The sequence below is a fragment of the Crocodylus siamensis genome, chromosome 11 (assembly GCF_052110815.1).
Source record: "Crocodylus siamensis isolate JL-2025a chromosome 11, ASM5211081v1, whole genome shotgun sequence".
In the NCBI taxonomy this organism is placed as follows: Eukaryota; Metazoa; Chordata; order Crocodylia; family Crocodylidae; genus Crocodylus; species Crocodylus siamensis.
Window position 1 is genome coordinate 60,664,965 of NC_143405.1, and position 27,458 is coordinate 60,692,422.

At 44.0% G+C, this 27,458-nt stretch overlaps 1 protein-coding gene across 14 annotated transcripts in view; it reads right to left on the minus strand.

Annotated features, from left to right (window-relative positions):
- MITF (melanocyte inducing transcription factor) overlaps window positions 1–27,458 on the minus strand; it is a 125,776-nt gene that overhangs the window by 14,802 nt on the left and 83,516 nt on the right. For 8 of the 14 annotated variants that reach the window (XM_090021838.1, XM_090021837.1, XM_090021833.1 and 5 more), the window contains 3 exons: window positions 4,030–4,257; window positions 2,881–2,964; window positions 504–599 (listed from right to left, as the gene is read on the minus strand). In XM_090021838.1, the coding sequence (XP_089877964.1) occupies window positions 504–599; window positions 2,881–2,964; window positions 4,030–4,257 (408 nt within the window). Of the gene's footprint in view, window positions 1–503; window positions 600–2,880; window positions 2,965–4,029; window positions 4,258–5,203; window positions 5,324–27,458 lie in introns of those variants that run through there. The other 6 variants (XM_090021841.1, XM_090021836.1, XM_090021834.1 and 3 more) reach the window with 3 other exon arrangements.

Consider the following 27,458-nt stretch of genomic DNA (forward strand, 5'->3'; position numbering starts at 1 on the left):
ACCTCAGGTACCGTAATTCAGGAAGCAGGCTACTAGCTGCAAAGAAGCCTCTCAACCTGGATGAGACTGGCAAACAATAGAATAATGATAACCCAAGGGGGAAGAGGGAGAATATTATCTAGGTCTGTCCCAAATTCAGAGCATGTAGCAGACCAAGTCACCAAATTCAGTCCTTTGAAGCAGGATGCCCAGCTCTCCAGTTCCCTTATGCCTTGTGAGCAGTATGATACGAGGAGGATGCTTCCATGGTCTCAGCTGCATTTACAAGCTGGTCTCTGGATTAGCTGCATACAATGCAATGTAAAACATTAGCAGCGGTTACCTATTATATCTCGTTACCACTGCAAAAGAATCATCTTCCTTCTTTTCACCCAGTGAGTAACTGAATCAACCAAGCATCACCATCATCTTATAACCCCTACAAGCAAGCCTTGTTCCTGAATTTAATAGAGCTAGACTGGCAATCTGTACAACTGGAAAATGAAGAGGAAGGGCTATAGTACCGTATTCGCCATTTGCAGGGCCGGATCCATCAGGCCAAGGATTTCTTCATTGTAACTCGATTCCAAACTAATTATATCGTCAATAACATCATCCATCTGGACAGACAAAAATGAAAGAGAAGTTTGTGTCATTTTGCTGTTTTTAAGCAAACCCCAGGTTGCATTCTACAAAAGCATGCCCTGCACTGCCCTGGTGTCCCTCAGCCTTTTGCCAAGGATGTGGGTCTCTGCTCGTGTGCCGGGGACTATCTATTCCAGTCCCTGGACACTAGTCACCACTTCCCCCACCCGGGAGCAGCCATGACTGCCTGCACTCGCAATCAGCACCACTCCCAAATCAGCAGGAGTCAGCATCTGGCAGCATGCAACTTTTGCTCCCCGCGTGCTACATCCACTCAATTCAACGCATGCAAAAGGTGGTGGCTTTGAAGTGCAAGGCAGCTGTGCCACAGCAATGTGGCTGAGAAGGTGCGCCGGAATCAGTGTCTGATCTGCAGAAGGGTTTACAACGTGCAATGCCCTAACTTTCAGGTGCGTTATCAGCTGGTGAAACCAGCAACCCTCAGTTGGGTGCTGAGGCTCCCTATGCAATGAATGCAGAGCATTAGGTACCCTTAGCAAGCCAGTAAGAAATGCCAGGGAGAGGAGCAAGGCTTAAGCCTTCTTCCTTCCAGGGGTCCAGGCATCTAACTCCAGGCTGAAAGGAAGCATCTCTCTCAGCTCAGCTGCTAACCACTTCATTTTTTACAACATGCTTAAATATTTATTGGAGTGGGGACTGCAACTTGCAGGCAAGTGTCCTACTAAAATATAGCATCCACTCACTCTCCACCCAATAAAAGGCTGTTCTAAGAAAAAGAGAACTGCAGGCAACCCACCCAAAGTACCTTGTAGCCTGGTGGTTAAGGTGGCCCTCTGGGAAGTTGGAGCATGTGGGCTCACATTCCCCAACTTGGCTCTCCCATATCCCAAATGAGTGCTCTAGTTACTACCATATTGGTTAACAGAGGGCACCTGTACCACCATTTAGCAGCAGGCCTCATCTAGTGAGCAAAGTCTGAAAATATTCACCAACTAGGGCTCTGCAGGAACTTTAGCTGAGAGACTGCTCTCAAATCAGAGGCGCTAGCAAGTTTAGGCACCTTTGAGTTGCATGGCAGCTGAGCAAAGATTTTGAGAATCCATGGCACCTAAATACTGGACGTGCACAACCACGTGTCACTGCCAACACCAAATACTTTTATGGACCTAAGCCACAGTTCTCCAGACACTGGACAGCTTCGCTCCTCTGTGCTGTTCAGAGTAATCCCCTGTAGCCACTTCAGAGAGCTTGTTCTTGCTTGCCATTTTGTTCCTAGGGCACCTGGGCAAGATGAGGTTTAAATTGCAGCTGTATAGCTGACATTCCCACAAGCTGAATTGTATCAAAGCACCACGTCAATAACAACAATGCAAAGTGATGGCTCATGCACTGCAGAGCACGGTCGTGCAAGTCTAGTCAAGCACATACGGCATTCAAGACTAATTTCTGCACAGCAAACAAGGATACATAACTTTATGAAAGGTTTGGGGGCTTCTCTGAACTTTCAGACTGGGTCCTCTTCCATCTCTTCCCTCTGACTTGCTGTCACCTTTCCTTTCCCCTTTTATCCTATAAAACTGTGCCTCACTTCCTTTCCCATCACTGCTGCCAAGAATTGTACTGGTTACCTCCATCTCTACCAGCATCTAACTGGTTCACTCCCCTGACATTTCTATACAGCATTTCCTATGGGAGACTCACACATGATGGCATGAATTGAAGGAGTAGAAGATCAAAGACAAATGCCATAAAGAGACACATTAGCAACTCTAAGACATATTGTTGATGAAAATATCAAATCAGCTCCTCAGCCCTCAAGCAGCAGCCTCCTCTCCTAAGGAAATATTAAAAACTTTTCTCGTTATACCCTTTCCAGTTGTATGGATGTCATATTTTAAATGAGCATCATTCATTAGACTAGGACATGCTACATAAGAGGGAAGCCATAGCTGAAACAAAACAGGTCTCCTTTCCTCTGACGTCCTATGAAGCAAACGATATTTTGGAGCCGTCTAACAAATAATCTTCCTAGGACTTCTTCAGGAACCAAGAATTTGTTGCAGAGCCGGGTTAAAACATTTTGGTTCTTTTACTAAAACTGGAACAAGGATTAAACTCTCTCAGGTGCTGCTATGAGAAATTACCAAGTGGAAGATTTGGTTTCTGTACTGTAATTCTTTTACTTTTACATTTCAATGAATTATGGGGCAAATTTGCATTTTTGAATGATCCCAAAGAATCAGAGCATCTCTTTATAAAGGGTCTCGTGCTCCCAAGTCCTGTGTCATCCAGTACCTGCATGCATGATGTTCGTGAGTGCGTGTTCAGAGCCGGGCACTCACTCTCTAACCTGCTTTGCTCTTCAAATTTATATAATCCCTGTAAAAATAAAAAGGAAAAAAAAAAGCAAAGCATGGACTTGAGTTGATAGCACAACCTCTCTGTCAGAAGAGAGCGCAAGTGAGCCAGTGCCATGCACACACATCCCTGATGACACAGCAATGTGAAGCTCTAAATCCCTAAAGGAAAAGCAGAGTTTGGGTGAGATGCTGATTATGGGACAGGTCTATTTAAGTTCCCTTTATTTTGAAGCACTGAAACAGTACAGAGCAAAAGAAAGAACAAACAGCTACGAACAGCTCGGCTTTTCTGGCTAGCATAAAAATAACCCTAGAACTGAAGTCAAGTCTGAAAAGACATGGCCATTACATTTTTTTTTTTCCATCCTAAAAAGGAGGAGAACAGAATAAATGTTGATACATTGGCCTTTGGCACACCAACATTTACATGTGTGCACACACCCTGGATGCAGATATGAGACTATCCAATCATAAGCGTTGCCATCAGCACTCCCCAGTCAAGGGAACTGCGGGCTGCGCATGTGAACTCATGGTCCTGAGAGCTGCAAGGGGCATACAAGTGAAATTCTGAATGTGTATGAATTGGGTCTGCAACCAAAATGGCAACCAGCAATATTTTAAAAATTTATCAAAAAAAGTGTCACTTGGGAGTCCTACTCTCAAGTGACAGATCTACTTAACTTTATTTTCCTGCAAAAAATCCTCACAATGGTTTGCGGTTTCTGATTTTTTTCATTTATTCTGCTTTGCTTTTTATACTATGAATGAGCCACGAAAACATTATTCCAGAAAGTTACAGCATACAAAAATGGCTTTGTACTCTCCAAAGGTCAATTACCCGCTCCTTTTTGTGCTGACCAAGCACAGAAAAGCCTTTAAGACGTGTAAGCAGACTAAAAGTAGCTCAGAGAAACACAACTAGGACACAGATTTTTTTCCACCCCAAATATTTTATATAAAACTATATGCACATTACTGGCAACTATGGATTCAAGCCAGGACTTCAGAATAGAAAATAAAGATCAAGAGTGAATCTCAGCTTTCGTAAGAGGGAAACAATTACTATCATAATAGGCTACGTTACCTCTTTTTCACAGTTGGAGTTAAGCGTGAGCATAGCCATTGGACTGTTGGGTGCGCTGCTTCCTGTTCCAGATGGCATGACATGATCACCAGGCTGATTTGGGCAGGGCAAGCTCAGAGCTTGGTTGGCATGTTTATTTGCAAGAGTGGTAGAAAGGTACTGCTTCACCTGCTGCCGCTGGGCTTGCTGAATGTGGTACTTGGTTGGGTTTTCAAGGTGAGTCTGCACCTACAAACACATAGTAAAAAAAAAATAAAAATAAAAAAGCAACCATTTATTGCTTTCCGAAGTCGTTGCATGGTTTATTCCACATGCACATGGTGCCAGATACTATTCACAGTGAATTCCTTGACGGGTATAAGTCTGTGCAGCTGTGCTGAAGTTTCACTACCTTATAATAGCTGAAGACCGACCAGATTTTTTTTTTTTTTGGCTTACATTCGAGTAATTGCAGTTTGTAAGGCTGTGACAGGTCTCATAACCTGCTTGTTTCTGAAAGCGTTAGTTTTACTTTCAAAACCATACTACTTATGGTTGCTCTCCTGTGGTACATAATCCAATGAATCCTAGAGTTAAACATGTTAACATGTTTTAATCCCTGGAAAAGATGAGCATTGTACAAAATTAAGTAAATTATTAAAGTTTTCTTTTGCAGACAAAACATTCAAACCATAGAGACTCCTGGTCTAATTTGTGTGCAACTAAAATGACCTTGTTAAGGCATGAAGCCTGGTTAAAATACTAATTGTAAGTGGCGGACACAAAGAAAAAAAAAAAATCTTTAAGGGCTTAATAAATTTTTAAAAATTCAATGCATGCATTAATCGTGTTTGTTAGCAGTATATTTTCTATTTAAACCTGCTTTATTAATACTATGGGTTTTTTTGTGGAAAAGTGAAAAATAAATCCACACCAACCGTAAAAAGCAGACAATCGAGGAAAATCAATATTTTTAAAAAGGCAAATTCTCACCACTTCTGAACACAAAGTTTACCTAACATTGAATGCTACTGTCTTTATGCCACACTGAAATGCAATACCCTACAGAGGAGCTCATGAACCATTTCAAACAGTTAAAAACTACCCAGACCAGGTAAAATATGACATGGTATGCTGATAAAACAACTTCGCATATGCGGCAAATATTCTTAAAGCGGATAACAAAGTAACTCACCTGATAATGATTATACTCAAGCATTTCCAGCATACTATTTTTATGTTCCCAGCTTAGCTAAGGAACTGATTATCTTTTATTTTTTGCTATTCCAGCTCAAAGACTCACACACAGAAGCATCATAAACAGGCTACCCCAGTACAGCACAAGAAACTTTACTACGACCATCCACTTATAATAACCTAAGCTAATTAGTTACGCATGTAGAGAAACAAACAGTTCACACAAGGGACTCTTCTTGGAAGCAAGTTTAGCCCTAAATATTGGTATGATTTTTCCCCCCGCTTTGACGTCATGCTTTTTCATAAACATAAAAGGATCTTTTAAGTGATGGGCTATCAAAGTCAGGATTGACAGTTAGCTCAAGGCCAGTCTGCTATTCATCTTTCGTTCCAGTCATACTACTAAACAATGGTATTTTTCTTTAGCAGTAAGGTTACAAATTTTAAGTCCAGAGTAAAAAGGGCAGAAACTGCACAAGAAGTGCTACAAGTTGCATGCAGTCTTCACGGTCAGGGGCATGCGCTGAACAAAAGTACATGGTTGCCTAGTCCTATTCTAGGCTTCCAGGTTTATGTACTTCCACATCTGCCTTATGCACCCAGTGGTGTGGGAGGAATGAAGCCAACCAGCACCAGCTACTGCCCTTCTAGGCTTAATTTTCCCAAGTCTGCCATGCTCAGATGTCCTCATGTCCCTTCAGCCATTACTGTAGTACGCAATGTACTTCAATCATGGCCCCTCGTGCTGGAGCTGCCGAAGAAACGCGTTCTTAGGTAGCCTAGTGAATGCATTCTGGAAAGATACCCCAAACATGTCCCTGTCCTTCAGCATAAACTATTGCTGGAGAAAGCTGCATCTCTTTAATCAGCCCATTTCATCTAAAACTTTTTACCCCAGGACTCTGCACACATGGAATTAGGGACAAAGTCGTTGTCTGGAACAAGGGCAGATGGATCTTCACCAAAACACTGCCCTAATGCTTTGTATTGGGGCTGGTGTAGATATTTCTCACTTTGAGGCCCAGAAAGTCTTTTATATAAGAGTCTTGAGTATTGCCAAAGGGATCAGCTCTGTATTGGTGACTTTCCTGGTTAGGTTACACCTGGATTTCTTACTTCCCGAATTGCACGCTCTTGGGACTATGGTGGGTAAAGGGTAAATTCTACCTGAAATATACTTCCAGTACAAAGGAGAGTTGTAGTCAGGGTCCAAGGATGGAGAGGGGTTAAAGTGACCATTCTGAATATACAGCGAGTTAAAAGTTTAAGACGTTGATCATTTGTGACAGTTTTATACCCCCTTTTTCTATAGGGTTAAGGAGAGGGGTTAGGACCCTTTCCGTCCAATTTTATGGAGGTACCTCCTCCAATGCATCCATTTAGCACAGAGCTGCTGGTACTCGGTGCACAGCGCTGGAGAGGGACCTGGTATCCAAGGCAAAGTGATGCTTGTACTGTATCTGGCAACTCCACTTTGGTTGTACCGTACTTAGAAAAAGGTCCTACTGGGAGATCATGGGACAGAAGGGCCTTTGGGGAAAGGCTTTGGTCTTTGACTGGGGACAGTGGTGCAACGTATGGCTTGCTTTTGGATTCAGAGCAAATTGGCAGGATTTACAGATATCCAGGCTAACAATTCCTCTTGGGGATGGTAGAGGAGCTTGACAGATCTGGAGACAACTTCTCTGAATCAGTTCTGTACAGAGGGAAACACACAAGATGTGTTGCATACATCCATATCCTCAGAATAGCTCTCGTGCTCACTGGGCACTGCTGACATTGCTGCATTACACAATAGGTAAATCTGGACTCCTGGAGACTACTTCACTCTTTAGGCTTGTGTATAAAGGGGGAAAGCAGAATGCAGAGACCAATTAATACCCTGAATCCAAATTTCCTTTGAACCAACTACCATGAAAGACATGAAGGGGTGTTCGATGCTCATCCGAGAATTTCCTGCCTGTCACCTCAAAGAAACTTGGTGGAAAGCTAAACCAAGTCTATTAAATCAGCAGAATAAAATCACTACATTTTATCTGGAAATGGCCTAGCTGAAGTTTACATGCCACATTTTTATATAAAAAGAATACAAGAGAGACTGATTCAGGGTCAACATGGACAAGAAATAAACACACATCTCTGGCCATTAGCTAATGACTGAAGCACACTATGCTGATTAATGGATTTCAAGACAGATGTTCCAATTCTGACAAAAATAAGGGACTCTACTATTACAAGAAGATAAAATTTTGCCTGGTTCCCCCCCCCACACACACACTTTTACATGCCTAATAAAACAAGATAATTCAGTAGTATTTTGAGCAACTGGAGGACACAAAACCATGCCTGCTCTTGCATTATTTTTACTAGGCATAGAAAATGAATTAGAGTGTTTTGAAGTATTGGGTGGAAACGGACAATTTCACTCTTCCAGTTACAACAGACTGGATTTGTTAAGACCAACAGCTAACATGGTCGGGATGTCTGAATGACTTGAAAAAGTACTTACACTAAAGGGTGCCCAAACTCGGTTTAAAGAAAGAAAGCACGACTCTCGCAATATTTGCAGGCCCCCAAACAGATTTACAACAGTTCCTTTTTCCTAATTAGTTCCCTGAAGAATTCTAGCAGCTCCATATTTAAAAACTCTAATTTGAGATTAGTTATGGGATTGGGTGTCAGGCAGGTAATTCTTGCTTTCCCTTAGAAAAACCTGCCTTCTAAGCAAATTCCAACTTCACATGTTCACATAAGTCTGATTAGAAACTTGGTGCCAAAAATTGCTGAATATTGCATACAGACTGATAGTCGCCTACAAGAATTGTTACATGGCTTGGGGTTGAAAGACATTACAGGACCCCATGCATGACAGAAACCTAAGTCCACAGTTGCATGCTAATGCAATCTAAATCATGCAATTAGTCATGCTGACTACTGGGGGTCCCGCAGCCAAGGTTGTAGCTGTAACAATCACTGCCCTAATAGCCAGGATGAAACAATAGTGGGTTTGGTTTCAGTACAGGATTAACAGTCAGAGCAGGCTGTTACCCTCTGTAGAAGATACAATGCTTTTAAACATTACTATTAAAAGAAAAGCCTGTGCGTTATTGAGGAGCAGGGACTGAACAGATTAAAGATTCAGGGAACGTACTAATCCAATGAGAGGAAGCTTAAAACAAACAAAAAAGAGAGAAAGCATTTGTTCTAAGAATATTGCCCTAGGACTTACAGCTTATAATTGCAAATAAATACTTTTGGGGTCAGTTTCCCCAGCTCAATAGCAGTTCTTGTTGCTCAAAAAGCTAAATGTCATGGGATTTTGAAGAAAGGTTAACATACTGTATCACTTTAAAATTAATGGGACCAAACGATAAACCACAAAACCCCACAAATGGCAAGACTTTGCTCGAGTTGAAGATTTAGTTATGCCCAGATTGCCAGACTAAGGGCCGAGAGGAAAAGCCATCCGGAAACAGGATTTCAGGGTTTTAGCCACTTGAAAAGGTTTTTATTAGTTTTCAGATTGCTGACTTAAAGGAGACAGCAAAGTTCTGGAACAAGACCCGTCAGACAACAGCAAGTTAAATGACCTCATCTGCTTAACATGAAGGAGAGCTAAAAATCCAATTACAGACACCAAGCAAGTGCAGGAAAAACCTTCTGGAACACTTGTTCCTTGTTGCTTAATTCTCCTACTAATGCAAAACCAATGAAGAGATCCCAGGTACTAAGGCCAGGGCAGGTACAAGTGAGCAACGCCACTGCAGCTCCAACGAAATCAGTAACCATCTTCTGGGACCACTTCAAAGGCAGAAGAAGTTCCCTAGTTTTGTTGCAGAGCATCGCTTGCACAGACAAGTAGGGCGGTTGTTAGCCATGTTAGCCTAAAGTCAGGAGGCGGGAAGACAAAGTGGCCCTTTAACTAATTGATTCAAACAGGCATAAGCTTTCTTGGCCAATTACCTATTTGCTATCAATGGACAAAAGGGTCCAACAACATTTTGCGATTATGAAATGTCTATAAAAAGATATTTGATGCAACTCGGTATCCACAGGCACAACCACCATGGATTCAGTATAAAATCATCATCACTCCTGTACACAGATTTCCCTTTTTTTTTCTTAAAAAGGCAGTTGACCATTACCCAAAGACTGTTTGCGTTTTCTCCCATGTCACAGAAGAGCGGTCATGTTGTACAGAAGAGATTTAAGATAAGCATAGCACAACAGCAGACCAGCATTAAGTTGTACTTCAGCTGCAGAAGCTACATGAAGATGGAATAAAACACAGCAAGGTGCTGCGTTCGGCTAATTTTTAAGGCTCTATCTATATCTACCTAGATATATTTCTTTCCCATAAACCAACTTGTTGCAACTTTGCACCATAGCACAAGAGTATGGTAGTTTTTGGCAGAGCTCAGAGCCCTCTCACCTGCCAGATTTCTATTAAGAGACTAAGAGAAACATCAGGAAGCCAATGACTGAATCAAGTGCCATAGACTTTTATGCAGAGCCTATGGGATAATTTCAAAGCTATTTTAATTCTTGGTAGAAGAGTTGCTGTGCATTAGACTGGTCTTTTCAGTTTTATAGTTCTTCCTATTTCTTTCAAGCCTGCACATCCAAGCTGCACTGGAGCAAATGTTTTACAGCCTGTTGGCAAATATAGCTATGCCATTACATCCGATAATAAGGCACTGAAAAATTGAGCCTGGGGAACTACCCATGTACAAAAAAATATGCCTGCCCTTAAATGACATGATCAGCTGAAATCCAAGGCCACAGACAGCTTGGTTTTCAATAAGCAAAATGCTTATTTTTAATTTATGGACATAGCCTCACTCATGCTACAACCCGGCATGCCATGCATCAGGCCATAAAGCTGCCTACTAAAAAAAAAACAAAAACCCTTTTTGTGTGTGTGTGTGCGCGCACACATTGGTATGCAGGCCCTGTGAGACATGCCGATAGGTGGGGGTGGGACACGTTGGGGCACTGTGGCTGAAAGGGACTAACCATTAGAAAGGTTGCATAAAGCCACTGAACATTCATTGGTTAGTAAATAACTAAGTCACTAATGGCCCAAGGATTTGAACCAGGAACCTAGAGATGAAAGGCTCTGTGTTTCTGGTTTCGCTGCTAGGGAAGTTTCAAGTCCTTAACTGGTTCAGAAATGAAGCTAGTCAATTAACTTGATTTCTCATATCCCCTCAGGAAGGAAGAGCCCATAAATACCATGCTTTCCTCGGATGCGTCTCCAACAGTTAGGCACAATTTAGAAGCGGAGCAAATTTGTTTTCTTCGCACGCGTCTGAATTCTTCAGTCGAAACAATTTTGTTCCAAGGAAGTAGCTGCTGCCTTCAACTTGTATCACATGAAGGGATAATAATAATAAAAAAAAATAATAACCTCCCCCCTACTCTCCCTCACAAAACACACATAGAAAATAAATTTAGTGATGAAGAGAAAGGGAAAGAGGCCCTGGATTCATGCCCTGAAAGTCCTCAAGTGAGCTACAGAAAGAGCCTACAGGAATGCAAGCTTCATCACATCTGTACGCATGCTACCAAAATGCCCCAGCTGTGACCTATGCCACTTTGCTCTACAGGTTCAAATCCACTTTTTTTCTCTGTGCCTTTTTCCCAAGACTCCCAATTCTAGGTGGTTTCTCACATGTGGACATAGTCTGTAAGGAAGTGACTAATGTTCACTTCACAGAAGCCATGGAGGAAAGACATTTTGGAGAAGACACTTGAAAGGATACTTAGCTGGGCCAGGTTTGCCCAAGTCGCATATGGAACAGGGTTCATCGTTTACCTTAATTGGAGTATTTCCAAAAATCATTGCAAATATCAAGCTCACATTTTAAATCCACAAGAGTCAGAACATTCAAAAATCTTTGTTCATTTAGCAACCCTCACCCCTTTTGCACATGACTTATGTCTAGTGTGCGTTAACGTAAGTCTGCCTTGGTAACACACACACAACCCGCCACCAAGAAGCATGCAGAACCCCACCAATCTCACCAAGCAGTAGAGCACAGGGGTTACTTTGCCAAAGTCATGCATGGGACAAAGTAGACAAAAACAAATAGACCAACAAAAAAAGGGAAGAAAACTTGCCTCGCCTCCCATCTCATTATGAAAGTGGCAACAAGCTTGAGTTTGCTCATTTTTTGGACAAAGTAGTAAGTGCATGGGCTTGCATGTTTTGACATGCCCGTTTTGTTTTGCTTTAAGCATTAAATCCACTATTCTGGTACACAGAAAGGCAGTGCCCAGAACTCTGGCCTGAATAAGTCAGAAAATCATAATTAAAACTTTTAACTTGTAGATTTCCACTTGCAAAATGGACTCTGTTCCAAAGCCCATGGGAATCAAACTGACAGTGTCCCTACAGACTTCCACGAGCACCGAGACAAGCCCCTGATGCTTTAATCTTTGCCATTTTCTTGATTGTTGAAGCTTTTCCATTCACAAGCAGCACATATTACCGCTACATGCTCTATGGAATGACAACACGGCAGGAGTCAAAGTAAGATGAAATTTGGGGTAGAGTCCTGTTCTAGGCTTCTGAAATGGCAGTAACATGCCCAACAAATGCCTATTCCACCCTGCTCAAGTCCCTGAAAAAGTTCCTAACGCATCTCTTTGCAACATAGCTTCATCTCAGCCTGCAGATAAAGTCCCAAAAAGCAGTGAGGAACAGATCAACTACTCATCTTTTGGACTACTGTGTCTCAGTGACTGGGACAGGGCGCAATAGGGCTGCACTCATATCCACCCCCCTCCCCAAGAAGAAAAACAGGATCTGGCCCTTGCTGTCAAGAGGTGGTGGTCCAACTGCTCTAGAAAGATGCACTGATTGTTAACATAGTGTGTGCATGAATGTTCGGGGGCAATGGCCTGGTGTAGAGAAATTGTGGCCTAGAGGCATAACTGGGCCAAGTACATTAAATGTAGACAAAAAAAGTCTCTACATTGCCAAAAGCACCATCCTCTGACACTAATAATGCAACGAACACCCGTTTTGCAGATGTGCAGTAACTTTCTTCCAACAAATCTCTAAACCCATTAGACTTACATAAAGACTTGGGCAAGAATGGCTGTACCCACAACTAAGCAGAGGCACAGAGAGGTCGACTCTCCCGCACACTCTCTCCCAATTGCATACTGAAGACTATCAAACCAAAAACGTGAGTCAATTCTCAAGGCCTGCAAAAACCCAAGCAGCTTAGGAACGGCTTTTCACATTCACCAGCAGAAGAACATTTACAAGAAACACCAAAAATACAAAAATCAATCTATTTTCAAAGTACCATTTACTTTGTTTAACAAATCATTTTACCAGCTCTGGTTGCAGCACAAAGAACACTTGTTTTAAAATATGTCTGTTTTCAGGCTATCTGCTTTGCAGTGAATGCAACAGCCACGGGAACCATTTTACAAAGAATGAAGATTTTGTTAATTCAAAATAGTTTTGTGCAGCACAAGTGCCCTGAGCTATCACATGTCACAGTTAATAAAGAGCAAGCCAGAATCTATACTTCTTCACTCATAGCCTATTCAGGCTGACATACAAGCCATTATATGGAAAGGTTGAATAAGCAGTAACACAAAACAAATTTAAAGGCCTTCATTTTATCACGCTATTAACATGATCATTAGAAACAGCATTAAAGAAAGGAATCACTGATTTAGTTTACTTGAAGGAGACAAAGGCCAGATTACCAGTGAATTCCTTGATTTTTATACTTCTGCTCAATGGGCTGCAGCGTTATTTATGACTTTGTTAAACCTACTGAATTATCACAAAACAGTTTCACTACACCGCTGAACTTGATGATCAAGCATTTCAGAGTAAGATTATCCAAGTCACCTTCATGGAAAAGCAACTATCCACTACCAAAACTGTTCCAATAAATTTTGCTGTTATTTTTTAAATTTTATTTATTAATCTTGAGGGTCAGGAGGGGGACATCACACAAAAGGCAGGACTCTGGTGCTCCAAAGGAGGAGTTCATCCAAAATGCCAAACTGATGCTATTACATATCCCCACCATATCATGACGCTAATTTTTAAATGACTCTGTGCAGAAAAAGTAAATAGTGGCATGTGCTTTAAGGAGGTGGGGGTGCTTTAATTAAAACACCTAGAGTGTCATGTGTATCAGTGTCCCCTTGCTGAAAAGTGGTGGCAGGGAGAGGTGGGGAGGTACTTTAACTAAAGCTCATTTGACAGGCTTTAGTTAAAGCACCCTGACTCCCATTTTTCAGCATGGTGATGCTGATACACATGACGCTGGATTCTGCTGGAGCATATTAATTACCATGCTCCGGCAGACTTGGTTAATCGAGTCTGCTCCAACATGCCGTAATTACAGCACACTGAAGCAGCCTCCATGCACATCTATAGGAGCCCTTCAAGGCCTTGAGGCTCAATTAACAGAAAAAAAACGAAAACAAAACCACACACTGGCAGTCATCATTGCTTAAGCAGTGCTACACGAATTTAACCCCTGTCTCACAGAGCAGTGGACGACATAAAACCACGAGAACTGCCATTTACTAGGTCAGACCATAGATGCATTTTGCCCAGTATGCTGTGTCACACTGGCACAAGAGTGGATGTGGAAAGGGAGTGTAAACTGGGTAGGACCACTTTCCTACCCACCGCTCCTCCAGCATTCAGGGTCTAGGAAGTCCCAACTCCAAGTCTGTGTCCTTAACTCCCACCTCGATACCTAGTGATATACCTTTCTTTTCAAGCCTGTGGGAGGGGCAGGAGAGAACAAGGGGGGGGAAATCAGTTAAAATGTATCATATCCCAATTTTAAGATTTTTCTCAAGTGAAAAATAAAAAAAGTAGCGTTAAAGTAAGTTACTGTCATTGTAAAATTTAGTCACTTGTAATTAGTCTCTCTCCCTCCCACCTTCCCCACATGAAAGGTTCTTGAGACGCCGCCACGTTTAGGGCCAAACCCTGAAATGTCTCACATACAGACCTATTCTACTACCTTGGCAGTCACTGGGCAGCCCTCTTTCCCCTTTCATATCTTCTTCTTCCAGGACCCTTCTCTACACCTCCCGATCCAAGAACTGCATTCCCATCTCTCTAAGCCACAGAGATGCTATTTCCATCTCCCCCTGAAGCATTCCTGGATGGTCCATATACCATATACCTTTACAAGAAAAAGCAAGCAAACAAGCAAATGGTGCTGAAGGAAGAGATAAATTCCAGAAGGAGGATGTAATGCTGCCCCACATTATACAGCATCATGGTCGTCTCTTAACACACATAGGTCAGCAGAACTATCTATCTGGCAAGTAAAACCATCTGAGGGTTTAGCTTCCTCCCCATCTCAATCCAGGGGTTTTCTCCTTACTTTATACCTAGGCGATGAAGATTTCCATTCTACAGGACAAACAGGATGCTTTTTAAAAGAGGAAGGAACATTGCATTAGCTTCTCCTACTCAGCTACCTGGACAAGGTTTTCCCCTTTAAAACTCTAATCTAAGCACACTGAAATGGCACAGAAAGGCTTTTTTCCCCTCCAACTCTCCAACGACGGCCCTACATAATGCAGAGGGTCAGAAGAGCTCTGACCTAGACTCCGTAGCATGACATTTTACTAGCAGCCACAATATACAGAAGGATCAACCATTACATGCGCTAGACTCACTGATGTATGAAGCTGTGGACCACAGCTGGGTCACAGCCAGACCAAGTTGCACAGAACCACCTGAGGAAGAAAGTCTTGCATTTGAAAATGTGTCTAGCTCTATGCCAACGACGCAACTGGTCCAATAAAATAAATCCTTGCCTCTCACAGAATGGATAGCCATTTAGACAGAGAACAATCCTTTTTAAATCCACACAGCTGAAAAAGGGAGAAAGGGGTGGAGGGGAAAACCTACACATACCAACCCAAAAAAATAAGTCACTTCTTCCAGAAGTGCTCTATTGCACCTCTTACTACACTTTTTGTTAAAATGGGATGCAGTGACAGAGCCTTATACAGCAGCAAAGGCACAAGTTCAAGCCCTGCTCTGGACTTTTTCTGATAGGCATCCTGCAGCTTGGCTGCAGAGAGGTCTGGGAAGATAAAAGGTGCTTGGATATGATGCTAGTGACACTGCACCATTAACTACGGAAAAAGGCAAGCTTAACCATGCCAGCCCAATGGGTTGCTAAGCTAAGGCAAACCTCTTGAACCTGGCTTTGAACCATTTTAGACAGCATTAGCCAATTCGCTTCTTGGCAAGCCAAGATGCTGGTAAGTATGGTCCCAATACGGGTGGATGCTGAAGAGCACCATTTGCACCTTACTCATTAACCTTCTGTTCAGGTATAACAGATGATGATATCTCTTTACATTTCTCAAAACTAAATTTGGATGAATAAACTGTGTGAATGGAGTACTTTGATAGAATAAAGAAGTACACCCGTTAATATCAAAACTCCCCCTGCCCCGGATACTGCAATACCTAGACACGATATTGAGCCTGTGACTACAAAACAGGACCTCAGGGATGCATGCATGTTTGACACCAAGTCCCAATGTCAGGGTTATGCCTTCCTTGGCTTAGCTTTTTATGTAGTACGTCACCCAGATACTGCAAAACTTCACCTTTTCCAAGTACAAGAACGTCCTTTAACATCGCCGAAGTTGAACTTCAATAAGGAACGCAGAGTCGCTGACCCCCCAAGCAGAAGCACATTTGTGAAATACAAAGAAGTGTGTGTGTGTGTGTGTGTTATCATTCCAGGGCTCCAAAAGGTTAGTAGTGAATAAGTAATGCTCACATTCAAAAGTAATATTTTTGTCAGAAGATCAAACCAGCTTTTGATAAGGACATTCAGGGCCTCCAGGCTTCGTTTACAAAGAATCCTATTTTAAACCGCATTTAACCTAACCAGTACATGTTTAACCCCTCAAAATTCTTACCAAGAGATTAAAGAGACTGAGTGTGGCATCTTCAAGTCAAGCCATTATTCACCATGCAACATATTACTCTTTTAGCATTTAGCTTGTACAAAACATGAAAAAGCAGTGTATTGTACAATACGTTGAGCATTTACTGAAGCCACACAGTAGAAAGTTGCAGCTATCCATAGATTAATACTGGTAACTAGGATGTACCTCGATATTCATGTGAACTAAACCCACAGCTGGATTAACGTAGCTCCCGATAACAACTGTCTTTCACAGGATCCTGAAGGCAAGTTCTTTTCTATCTAGTTTACTTTAAATACCGATTTTTAAAAGATCTTGAAAACAAAATTAACATACAAAACAAAAAGCCAAAAGAAACTCACTCTCAAGTTTGTGACAAATGTTTTTATGCCATTGATCTTTTCAATTTTATGTGATCAGAGCCAATGGGAGCAACGCCAATGGAAAATTTACCTCCATTTTCTTTTATTGACTTAAACCAGCTAAGGAACAGGTGAAAGGGATCTGGAGAAAATTATCACCAACTTCTGGGGAAAAGAAAATGAGAAGCTTCCCGGGATCTTAAGTTGGGGGATACAGTTTTTCCTCTCTCATCGCAAGGCAGTATGATTTCTGCTCTCATTGCTGTACCTTTAAGGAGTCCAAGCCAGTGGTTCTCAACCTTTTCAGCCTCAAAAGACCCGTGGGTAGACTCGCAGCAGCTCTCAGAAAATGCTAGCTCTTAGTTTTCCAGGTTGTAGCTGTATGGGTCTAGAGGAAAAAGGAATCACAAAGTCGTGGTAGAGGTGATCTCTTTTATTAAACCAACTCGATTTTTGCAAAAAGAATTTTGCAAAGAAAAAAAAAAAGTCTTTACCAAGTCAAGAATATATTTTTGCAAAAAATCTAGTTGGTCTAATAAAAGATATCACCTCTACCATGAGTTCTGAACTCTTAGTTTTTACTCTTTTTGATTACACGAAAACAGGGTTTTTTTTCCTGTTGACAAGAACTCAGAAAGACCCCAGCTATAGACTTCTATTCTAAATCTCTGGGTTTATCATCTTGTAAATCACATGTGTAAACCTAACAGTGCTAACACTGTGTGGCATCTCACAGCACCCTTGAAAGAATCTCAAGGCACCCCAGGGTGCTGCAGCATCCTTGTCGAGACCTAAGCAGATATACATCAGCATCTAAATTGCAAACTTCATTCTTACAGAGTTGGCCTACATTCAGAGTCACCGTCTCCCTCCACCTCAGGCACGTAACAGAATGGATATTAAAGGATTTTGTCAAATCACTGGGGATAAAGTGCTTAGCAATGTTGGCTCTACTGCCAAAGTTGGCAGGTGAGCTACACAACAGCCTGTAGCAGCAGCAGCTCTATTCAGCCTAATTAGTATACATTGCTGCAATGCTACAGACAAGGAAACCAGAGGTGGTAAAAAGGGGGAGGGTGGAAATACACAAAGAATGCATAGAAAACTAGTCCTCATTCATTCTGGAATATCAGAGCAACAGTCCTGAGATCTAGAAATAGAGTCCAACTCAAGTAACTCAGACATTTGATTTTTAAAGTTTTAAACTATAACAACTCAAAACACAGTTGAGCAATGCAGATTCATTCTAGAAACTCACCCCAGAAAGTCCTACCAGGCCTAAGCAAAAAGTAAAAAAAAGAAAAAAAAAGGGGGGGGGAATCCAGTTCGACCCCATGATCTCATGAGGTCCCTTCCAGCCCTAAACATCTATGAATCTAGCAAGGCCCAGATCAGGTCTAAGCAACGGAAATCAGACCCAGGAAGTCCAGAAGCAGCTAAAGAAAATGGAAAAGATGTTCCTAGCTGAAAGAGTGGACATAAAGAGGAAGCTGAAAAGCAGAAACCAAGAGCAGGTGGCAAGTGAGATGTTAAAAGGCAGGTGGACCTAGCTGAGAGGCCTGGAGTGAATTTCTATGCTCCTGCCCCCACAAAAAAGTTTATCAGCCATCTCCTAAAACATCTGCCAAGGGGGGGGGGGGCAGGGTGTAATGTGCTGCTCCTGTTTCTCCCTCAGAGAGGAGCCACTGTTGCATTGCTCAAGAGGGAGAAATTCCCATTACATGCCTGTTGGTGCATCCTCCAAACAGAACACAAGTTTCACTTTGTGAACTCTTAAGGTCACTCTTTATTCCAGTCAATGCTTCAGTTGTTACTAGCATAACCATGTCCTTCAGGGATGGGATTTTTACTGACACAGCTGTATTGGAAATAAGTCCTAGAACTCCCAATTATACCAGTATGAAGTACATTATTCTCCAAAACCAGAATAAGTCCTATTAGTATAACCATTTTTATGCATGTGTAACTGCTGTATCGGGCATGTCGTTTTGTTGGTTTCACCGCGGTGTAAACCCTTTAGGTGAATCCCAGTATCAATCTTCAGGTAAAAGAAAAAAGGTTGCATGTGTCCAGCGCCGCTTGATCATCCTGTCCTTGCATTCAAGTTCAGCCCAGCTGCTCACATCCGAGATAAGTGGGCCCCGACATTCAAAAAAGGCAGAGGTGTCCGATTCCTACGAAACCAGTGGGAGCTGGGAACCTAAATACCTTCCTGGATCCAGACTTCGGTGCTGGCAATAGCTGCTCTCGTTTTTTTTGTTTTTTTTTCTTAAATGCAAATAGACTGCTCAATCCACCCATTGTCTGCTGATGCTTTCAGGCAAGTAGCTTCTCTCACTCCCCATTCAAAAGGGGAAGGCTAGCGAGCTGCACCGGGTACATTGCCCCAAGGCAGCAAAGCATCTCTTTGAAATGTCGGTTTGTTTAACACACATAGGACACGCTCCTGCTGATGTCAATGCGCTCAGGCTGAAGACATGGCACAGATTCCAAACAAATCAGTAACAAAACCTCTGCTGTGAGCGATTGAAGCTTTAAGCTACTGAGTTCCCGGAGAGTCGCAAAAGACTATGGGGGCCTGTGAAGATGTTCAACCCACATGAACTTATGTATAGGAAGACATAGATTTTTTTTTTTTTGGTAAAGCTACTGCACGCTTTGGGAAGATCTTCCTTCTACATTGAAAAAGCACAAGGAGAAGAAAAAAAAAAAGCACAAGCATGACCTTTTTTATATTTTTGTGATTTTATATGAAAGTGCAGACAAATCAATCAATGTGATAGTTACCAACCAATGATTTGCTGCACATGTTACTTGGTCTCTTCCTGCACAGCATTACAGGGAGGTGGAGAGTGCTGCAAGTTGCTAGGCCACGCCACGTGTCGTTTGCTTTGGACACCAGTGCTAGCATCTTGCCCTGGAAGCCACTCGGGGCAGAGCAGAGTTTAAGGACAGTTGTCTCCTCCTGGGAGCCACGTCTCTAATGCAGCATTGCTTCCAACTGGCTGAAGGGCCGCACCCAGACAGTGGTGGTTGACAGGTCATTTTCAGCCTGGAGGGATGTGGGCACTGGGGTCCCCCAGGGCTCGGTCCTTGGGCCCGCACTGTTCAACATCTTCATCAGTGACTTGGACAAGGGGGTAAAAAGCACCCTGTTCAAATTTGCTGATGACACTAAGATGTGGGGGGATGCGGGCACGCTAGAAGGAAGGAAAAGGCTGCAAATCAGACCTAGACAGGTTACAGGGGTGGGTGGATGAGAACAGAATGGGATTCAACACAGACAAGTGCAAGGTGTTGCACCTGGGGAGGAAGAGCCGGCACCATACCTACAGGCTGGGGAACTCCCTTCTCATCAGTACTGAGGCAGAAAAGGATCTTGGTGTCATCATTGATGCCAAGATGAACATGGGCCGGCAGTGTGGGGACACGGTCAGGAAGGCTAACCGCACCATGTCATGCTTCCACAGATGCATCTCGAGCAGGTCCAGGGAGGTGATCCTCCCCCTCTATGCGGCACTGGTCAGGCCGCAGCTGGAGTACTACGTCCAGCTCTGGGCGCCGCACTTCAGGAGGGATGTGGACAGCATGGAGAGGGTCCAGAGGAGGCCTCTCGCATGATCAGGGGGCAGCAGGGCAGGTCCCAAGAGGAGAGGCAACAGGACCTGAACCTGTTCAGCCTCCACAAGAGAAGGCCGAGGGGGATCTAGTGGCCTGTTACAAACTAGTCAGGGGGGATCAGCAGGCACTGGGGGAGTTACTGTTCCCCTGAGCACGATCAGGAGTGACTAGAAATAATGGTCACAAGCTGGCAGAGGGTAAATTCAGATTAGACATCAGGAGGCACGACTTCACTGTCAGGGCGGCTAGGGTCTGGAACCAACTTCCAAGAGAAGTGGTGCTGGCTCCTACCCTGGGGGTGTTTAAGAGGAGGTTAGATGAACACCTTGCTGGGGTCGTTTGACCCCAGTACTCTTTCCTGCCATGGCGGGGGGTCGGACTCAATGATCTGCTCGGGTCCCTTCCAACCCAACCAACTATGAAACTGTAAGTTTTAAGAGCTCCTGTATCCTCTTGGTCAGGCAACACCTTGGCAGATTTTCAAGGTGAGAACTGCTTCTGTCCTCACCTTTCTTCCTGGTTCAAGTTAACTCAGTCCCTCAGCATCCCAAGATGCTTTGCAGCCCAGCTCGTGGAGAAGGGACCATCTCACCCCTCTGCTCCCTTCGTGCTTGCATCCTTCAACCCAAAGGGATATAGGGAGGCAAGAAAACAGACCCCCAGACACCCCAAACCAGGGTCTACACAGCACTTGGGGGGAGGGAAAGCCCCCGAGGTGGGGGCTTTTCAACCCTTAGCAGTCCTCTCCCCTCCCAGCTGCCGATTGATTCAGTGGCTGCCACAGGAGGGAGGAAGAAGGAGTCCTCTGGGCCAGGTGCCTGCCCCTGCAGCCCAGCATGGGGGTACTGGGGAGCCCCCACCTTGGGGGGCTTCCCACCACCCCAGGCCTGGGGTCCCCCAAGCCCAGGGCAGTCCCAGGGAGCTAAGGGGAATTCTTCACCTCCCAAACCCCAGGGCTGCTTGCCTGAGCAAGCATGGCCAGCAGGCTGGGAGAGTGCTCTAGTGCCCTCCACCTACTGGCCCGGGTCAGTGCAGGCCTCTCCTGCCTTTCCCAATCAAAAACTGAATGTCTGCTCAGTCAGTTATCGGTTCCACCCGTGCAGCTTAGAGGGAGCCGCCTAGACTGGATCAATTCTGCCTTGGAGTTTTTGACGGTCTGTACTTAGCCCTAGTCTGAACTGCAAGACAGACCAGAGGATTTCACTCAGCCACTCCAGCATCAACTTTCACACTTCAAGCTGTACCAACCCCTATTCAGTGGCACGCCATGGTCAGCTGGACACAGAAGGCAATAAAGGGCATGTTCATGCAGAGCCCTCTCCACAGGCAGAGAACTGTGCAACTCATCACCTACCACATCCTCTCAGCCACCCAGTCCAACGTAGACTACCTGAACCATGCAGCAACATCTCTGGCATGGCAAATTAGCTCCTCCTGGAGGGGTGCCCTACCACTGTCGCTCCTTCCTTCCACACAAGCAGTCCTTCTGAATAAAGATGCCACTACCCTAGATTCAGGAAGCCACTGCCACTGCTCACGTCTCACTCAAAACTGGGAAGGAAGAGGATTTAAACACCTGTTCCTTAGGAGTCTTTCCTGTTTATCTTTTCCTAGTGGGCAACAGACACCACCCATTTCCTTTCCCACCTCTGTCTGGTTTCTCCCAACCATTTTCTCCACTCAGTCTTTACTCTCAAACCCAAAACAAAATACAACAACAAAGATCCCTGCATCAAGAATGAGGCATATTCTTGGAAGTCACCCGCTGCTAAAAAACTGAAGATGTATGTATGTTTCTTCAGCAACAGTTGTAAAAACCATAAGCAAGAAGTTTACAATTCATATTCTCAAAACACGCATATTAAAATTGGGTTTCCCCAACCTGCCTTTCCCCAACACAGTCTGCAACTTGTTTATGTGATTTCACATAGGTCTCAAGCATGCAATTAGTCTAGGCCCGCCTTGAGTTTACAGATAGACTCGTTCTGCAGTTTCTAAAATGCTATTCAATTCTTGGTACAGTATCCTGATGTCTAGGTGCTAGCCTAGCATTGCAAAGAGAAAGCAGTCTCAGTTTCTGCACCACCAAAAAGAAATCTATTAACCAGGCTGATTAGAGCTCCAGGAAACGCGAGTGCCATCTGCTGAGAGTTTAGGAAAGCGCAACGTTAGTCTTCCTATATAACTAAGATGATTATTTTTCACCTCACTATCAAGATATTCAGTGATGGGGTCTCTAGTGGCTCGTACATCCAAGGTCTGCCTGGAACGTACGGTTACAGACTGCACAGGTGATGGAAAGCATCATGAACTGGGAGGACAGACTTTCATTGCAAAGGATCATCCTGTGCATCTCAAATCAGCACCGTGTCTTACATTTATGGGCCCTTTGTTCCCAGTTCCGATTACCAAATCATGGCTTGGTTATAAGTGTGTCTTGTCTCTTCCCCCCCCATGAATGGTTGCACAGTTCTCGATATGGGATGTTTCTGGGGAATTGCTCATTTCATATCCTAGTTAAACAGACAGACCATCTTAATTCTGCCTTCATATCCAGAACACCTATAATTGCCATGTCCGTTCATTGGCAGCCTGCAGCATTTAGGATTCTATTTAGCCATTTTATCTGCATCATCCGCCTCAAACAATTTAGAAACGACCGGATGGGAGCAGGCTGTACATGACTCATTAGGTACAGAGTGTAGAGACCGGGGATACAGCCTGGAAAAAGCTTTCAATCTTGGTTGCAAATGCTGCTCCTGCTCCAAACACATTCACATTACTGTCCAAAAGCTGCCGCGCCTTTACCAATTCTGGTAGGAATTTCATCATCGAAATGCACTTGGCATGAGAGCGTGCCAATCAGTAAACAAATTAATCTACAGTTTAAAGCATGCTTTAATGTGCTTTTAACCAATGCCGGTGGCTTGTGATGCATTGCATAGTGCTTACCCAAAGCAAGATGGTAGGGACATAAAATAGTTTTAAGATTAAAGAGCCAAAACCATGAGCATGCACCTGCAAAGTGATTGATGAGGCTTTCTTCTTTGGAATGAGTCCCTAAGGGACAGCCAAACAGAAGTCAGCGGACAAGTTCCTTATGCCCTCTTGCTTGTGCTCACAGATGCCTGGGATTAAATAGCTTTATAAGCAATCCCGACTAATCCAAATATCTAGAGATCAAAAGGCTAGAAAGCAACTCGCAGCATGGAAGCCAACAAGACCCTAAACAATGGGTGTAAATACAGAAGCTTCGTTTTATATCAGGAATGAATTAAAGAGATAGATATCCTCATTTTCCTTCATTCTTGCCATCATCCCACCCTGGTGAATTTGTCTGGGTAACAATCTTAAATAGAAACTTCTGTAAACTCTCTACTGATGACAACAAAATGCCTTTGTGACAGAGCAGAATACTGATTGACCTCTACTGTCTTTACTATCCCTTGTATTTGGCAGGCAGCAAAAAATAAATATTTAAAGTAAATACAAATCACATCTCCTGTTCCTCTCTTTCCTGAAACTACAACGAAAGGATCCATCTCAAGACATAGGCAAAAGGAAGGCTTTGTTACACGGATTTATTTGAACTCCCAGAAATTGTACGGCCATCTGTTGCAAGTTTAAGAAAGTACAATGCTAGAGTTGTACCAAGTGTTCGTATTTGTTCCATATGCAACTTTGCGGGGGAGGGAGGGGAACCCCACAAGGCATGGTTTAATAGGCTACTATTTAAATGGAAGCTGCTGAGATTAAAGGTTCAACTTTTTTCATCTACAGGAAGAAATAATCTGCATCCAAAAGTTTTAGAAGAAATAGTTGAGGAGCTATATGCCATTAATGTTAACATGGCTTAGAACAGTGAAGCTCCTAGAACAAGGGAGTGGGGAAAAGATAACACTGTGCCAATATCCTAAAAGGGTTAACAGTATGACCCAGGCAACCTGACTTTGAGCCTGAAATGGCTGATAACACAGAATTATATAGTTGTGTAATTAAAACCAAATCAATGGTTTTATGGATTATAAAATTTGTGGGATCACAAATTCTGTTAGCAAATGCAACAATGTTGACATAATATACTCCTATTTGACTCCATGGTTTAATATTTCACAACATCACAAAAAACTTAGAATTATACCAAGTCAATGCAGCATAGTAAATTTACAATCTCAAAACAATTGTAATAAACAATCCTCAGCCAAGTGGGTATTTCTAAAAGGGACCCCACTGGGACAGTTCTCAGCCATTCAATAACATTATCAAGGACCTGCAAGAAGACAGGAAAACTCAAAAGGGAAACCATCGCAGAAACAGAAGCTGGTAGAGCAATGGTTCTAATAGACAATCTGGGTTTCAGGATGTTAGCCTACATTTAACCTCCTATTTTTAATATAGCCAGATGTAAAGCTACACATCTACATTCTCAGCTTCAAGATCACAATTATGCAATGAGCAACTATTCTGGAAAACCAGATTCAAAAAGGATTTCCAGGGTCAGTGTAGGTAACTAACTGGACGTGAACTCTGTGTGTGACGATGGGGCCAAGAACCAACATGACCCTTGGAAATGCAAGTAGGGGAATACTGGGAAGAAGCACGGAAACTCTTGGACAGATGGACTCGAGGGGAACGCCCCCAGACTTTAGGTTGGGGAGGACTGGGTTAGAGAGCTTCTGGAGGGGCTGGACGTGTTCAAGTCAGCGGGTCCAGATGCTCTCCACCCCAGGGTGTTGAGGGAGCTAGCTGGGGTTATTGCAGGGCCCTTGGCACAGCTTTACGAGCACTCGTGGTACTCCGGCCAGGTGCTGGATGACTGGAAGATAGCTAACGTGGTCCCCATCTTCAAAAAAGGGGAGAGAGGACCCGGGCAACTATAGGCCCGTCAGTCTTACCTCTATCCTTGGGAAACTCTTTGAGAAGATCTTCAAGGAGCACATCTGTGATGGGCCGGCTTCAAGGAGGATGCTCAAGGGCAACCAGCACGGTTTCATTAGGGGCAGGTCATCTCAGACCAACCTGATTGCCTTTTATGATCAGGTCACAAAGGCAATGGATGCAGATGTTGCCGTGGACGTAGTCTTTCTAGACTTCAGCAAGGCCTTTGACACCGTCTCCCACCCCATCCTCATTAAAAAACTAGGCGACTGTGGCATTGATGCCTACACAGTCAGATGGATTGCAGATTGGCTCAAGGGTCGTACTCAGAGGGTGGTGGTGGACAGACCATATTCAACCTGGGGGGGAAGTGGGCAGCGGAGTCCCCCAGGGCTCGGTCCTGGGGCCTGCGCTGTTCAATTTCTTCATCAGCGATTTGGACAATGGGGTGAATTGCAACCTGTTTAAATTCGCTGATGATACCAACATTTGGGGTGAGGTGAGCACACTAGTAGGGAGGGAAAGACTGCAACAAGACCTGGATAGATTACAGGAGTGGGCTGACAAACAGGATGCATTTCAATACTGACAAGTGCAGGGTGCTGCACTTAGGTGGTAGAAACCAGCAGCACACTTACAGAACGGGAAACTCCCTTCTTGAGAGCACGGAGGCGGAAAGGGATCTTGGAGTCATTAAATCGACTCCAAGATGAACATGGGCCGACAATGCGAGGTCACGGTTGGCAGGGCTAACCAGACCTTGTCATGCATCCACAGATGCATCTCAAGTAGAGCCAGGGAGGTGATCCTCCCCCTCTATGCAACGCTGGTCAGGCCACAGTTGGAGTACTGTGTCCAGTTCTGGGCGCCCCATTTCAGGAGGGATGCGGACAACATTGAAAGGGTCCAGAGGAGGGCCACCCGCATGATCCGGCGACTACAGGGCAGACCCTACATTGAAAGACTGTGGGACCTCAACCTGTTCAGCCTTCATAAGAGAAGGCTGAGGGGAGATCTAGTGACTGTCTATAAACTCACTGGGGGGGGGGGGACCAGAAGGGTTTGGGGGAGACACCGTTTCCCCTCGCGCCCCCTGGCATGACAAGGAACAATGAACACAAGTTATTAGAGAGTAGGTTTAGATTAGACATCCGCAAGAACTACTTCACAGTCAGGGCGGCTAGGAGCTGGAACCAACTTCCTAGGGAAGCGGTGCTGGCTCCTACCCTGGGGGTCTTTAAGAAAAGGCTTGATGACTACCTGGCTGGACTCAAATGAGTCCAGTCTTTTCTCCCGCCCAGGCGGGGTGTCGGGCTTGAAGATCTACAAGGTCCTTTCCGACCCAACTTCTATGCTTCTACGAAACATCGGTACCAAGGCCATTAGTGGAAAACCATATCCAGTTCAGTTATGTGGACTCAGAGTGTACGTTGAGATCTGGGGTGAAGTGTATCATCAATTTAACAAACACTTGAAGTGTTTTCGGTGATATTTGTGTATTAACTATGTTCAAGTTGTTATGACATGCGACTCAGTTTACTTTAGCCTGTGCACAGAGAATGAAGGATTAAGTACCTCCAGACAAGATGAACATCTAGCATCCACAGTACTGAATGGCTTTCTTGGCAGAAACAAAGGCCAGAAGCCCAACACCCAAAATGCAGAAGAGATACACAACAGTGAGAGAGCAGGCTGGCAATGAAAGGCTGGGACAGAGAAGTGGAGAAGCTTCGGGGAGCTTCAAAGACTGGAAAAGAAATAGCTGAGGATCTTTGGAGGTCCTCAGGGACGTACTGGTTGGACTGGGGAATAAAGGGATGGACTGCCTGACCCCTTTGGAGGGGACAGAGAACCTCTGGCTGAGTGGTCTTCGCGCCAATGAATGCCTTTAACTAAAGGGTCTGTATGCTTGGTCACCCCAAGAGGAGGTGAAGTCCCTCTCTCAAGAGAGAAAAATGGATGCTCAGACCTTAAGCCATGGCCATGGAAAACCAGGGCAGATGATGGACCAAAAGGCTGGGGTCTCAAAGTGGGAAGGAGCACAGACTCCCTCCCCCTTGCTCTAAAAGCAAAGCCTGGACTGGCTTCAAGAGGTACTCTCAGCGCACAGACAAGACCCCAGCAGCACCAAGCAAGCAGCTTCTGGGACAACTTTATGGCTGGAATTACAGAATATCCAACTTAATGAGTAGGATTAAATTAGGCAGCTCAATTCTACCGTCTTCATCCCATTTAGAAAGAGATTAGAAAGAGTCTTCTAATCTGCCCAAGTTGTAGGGACCCTAAGACTTCATCCTAAAAAGGGAGTTAAAATGGCTGCAAGGAACCAAATGCTGCCATATACAGGCTTTTCCATTGAAGGGACACCTGGGTTCCACTCTAACTCAACCCCAAATCTTGACCTTTTACCTAAGCCCTTTCACAGAAGAGGAC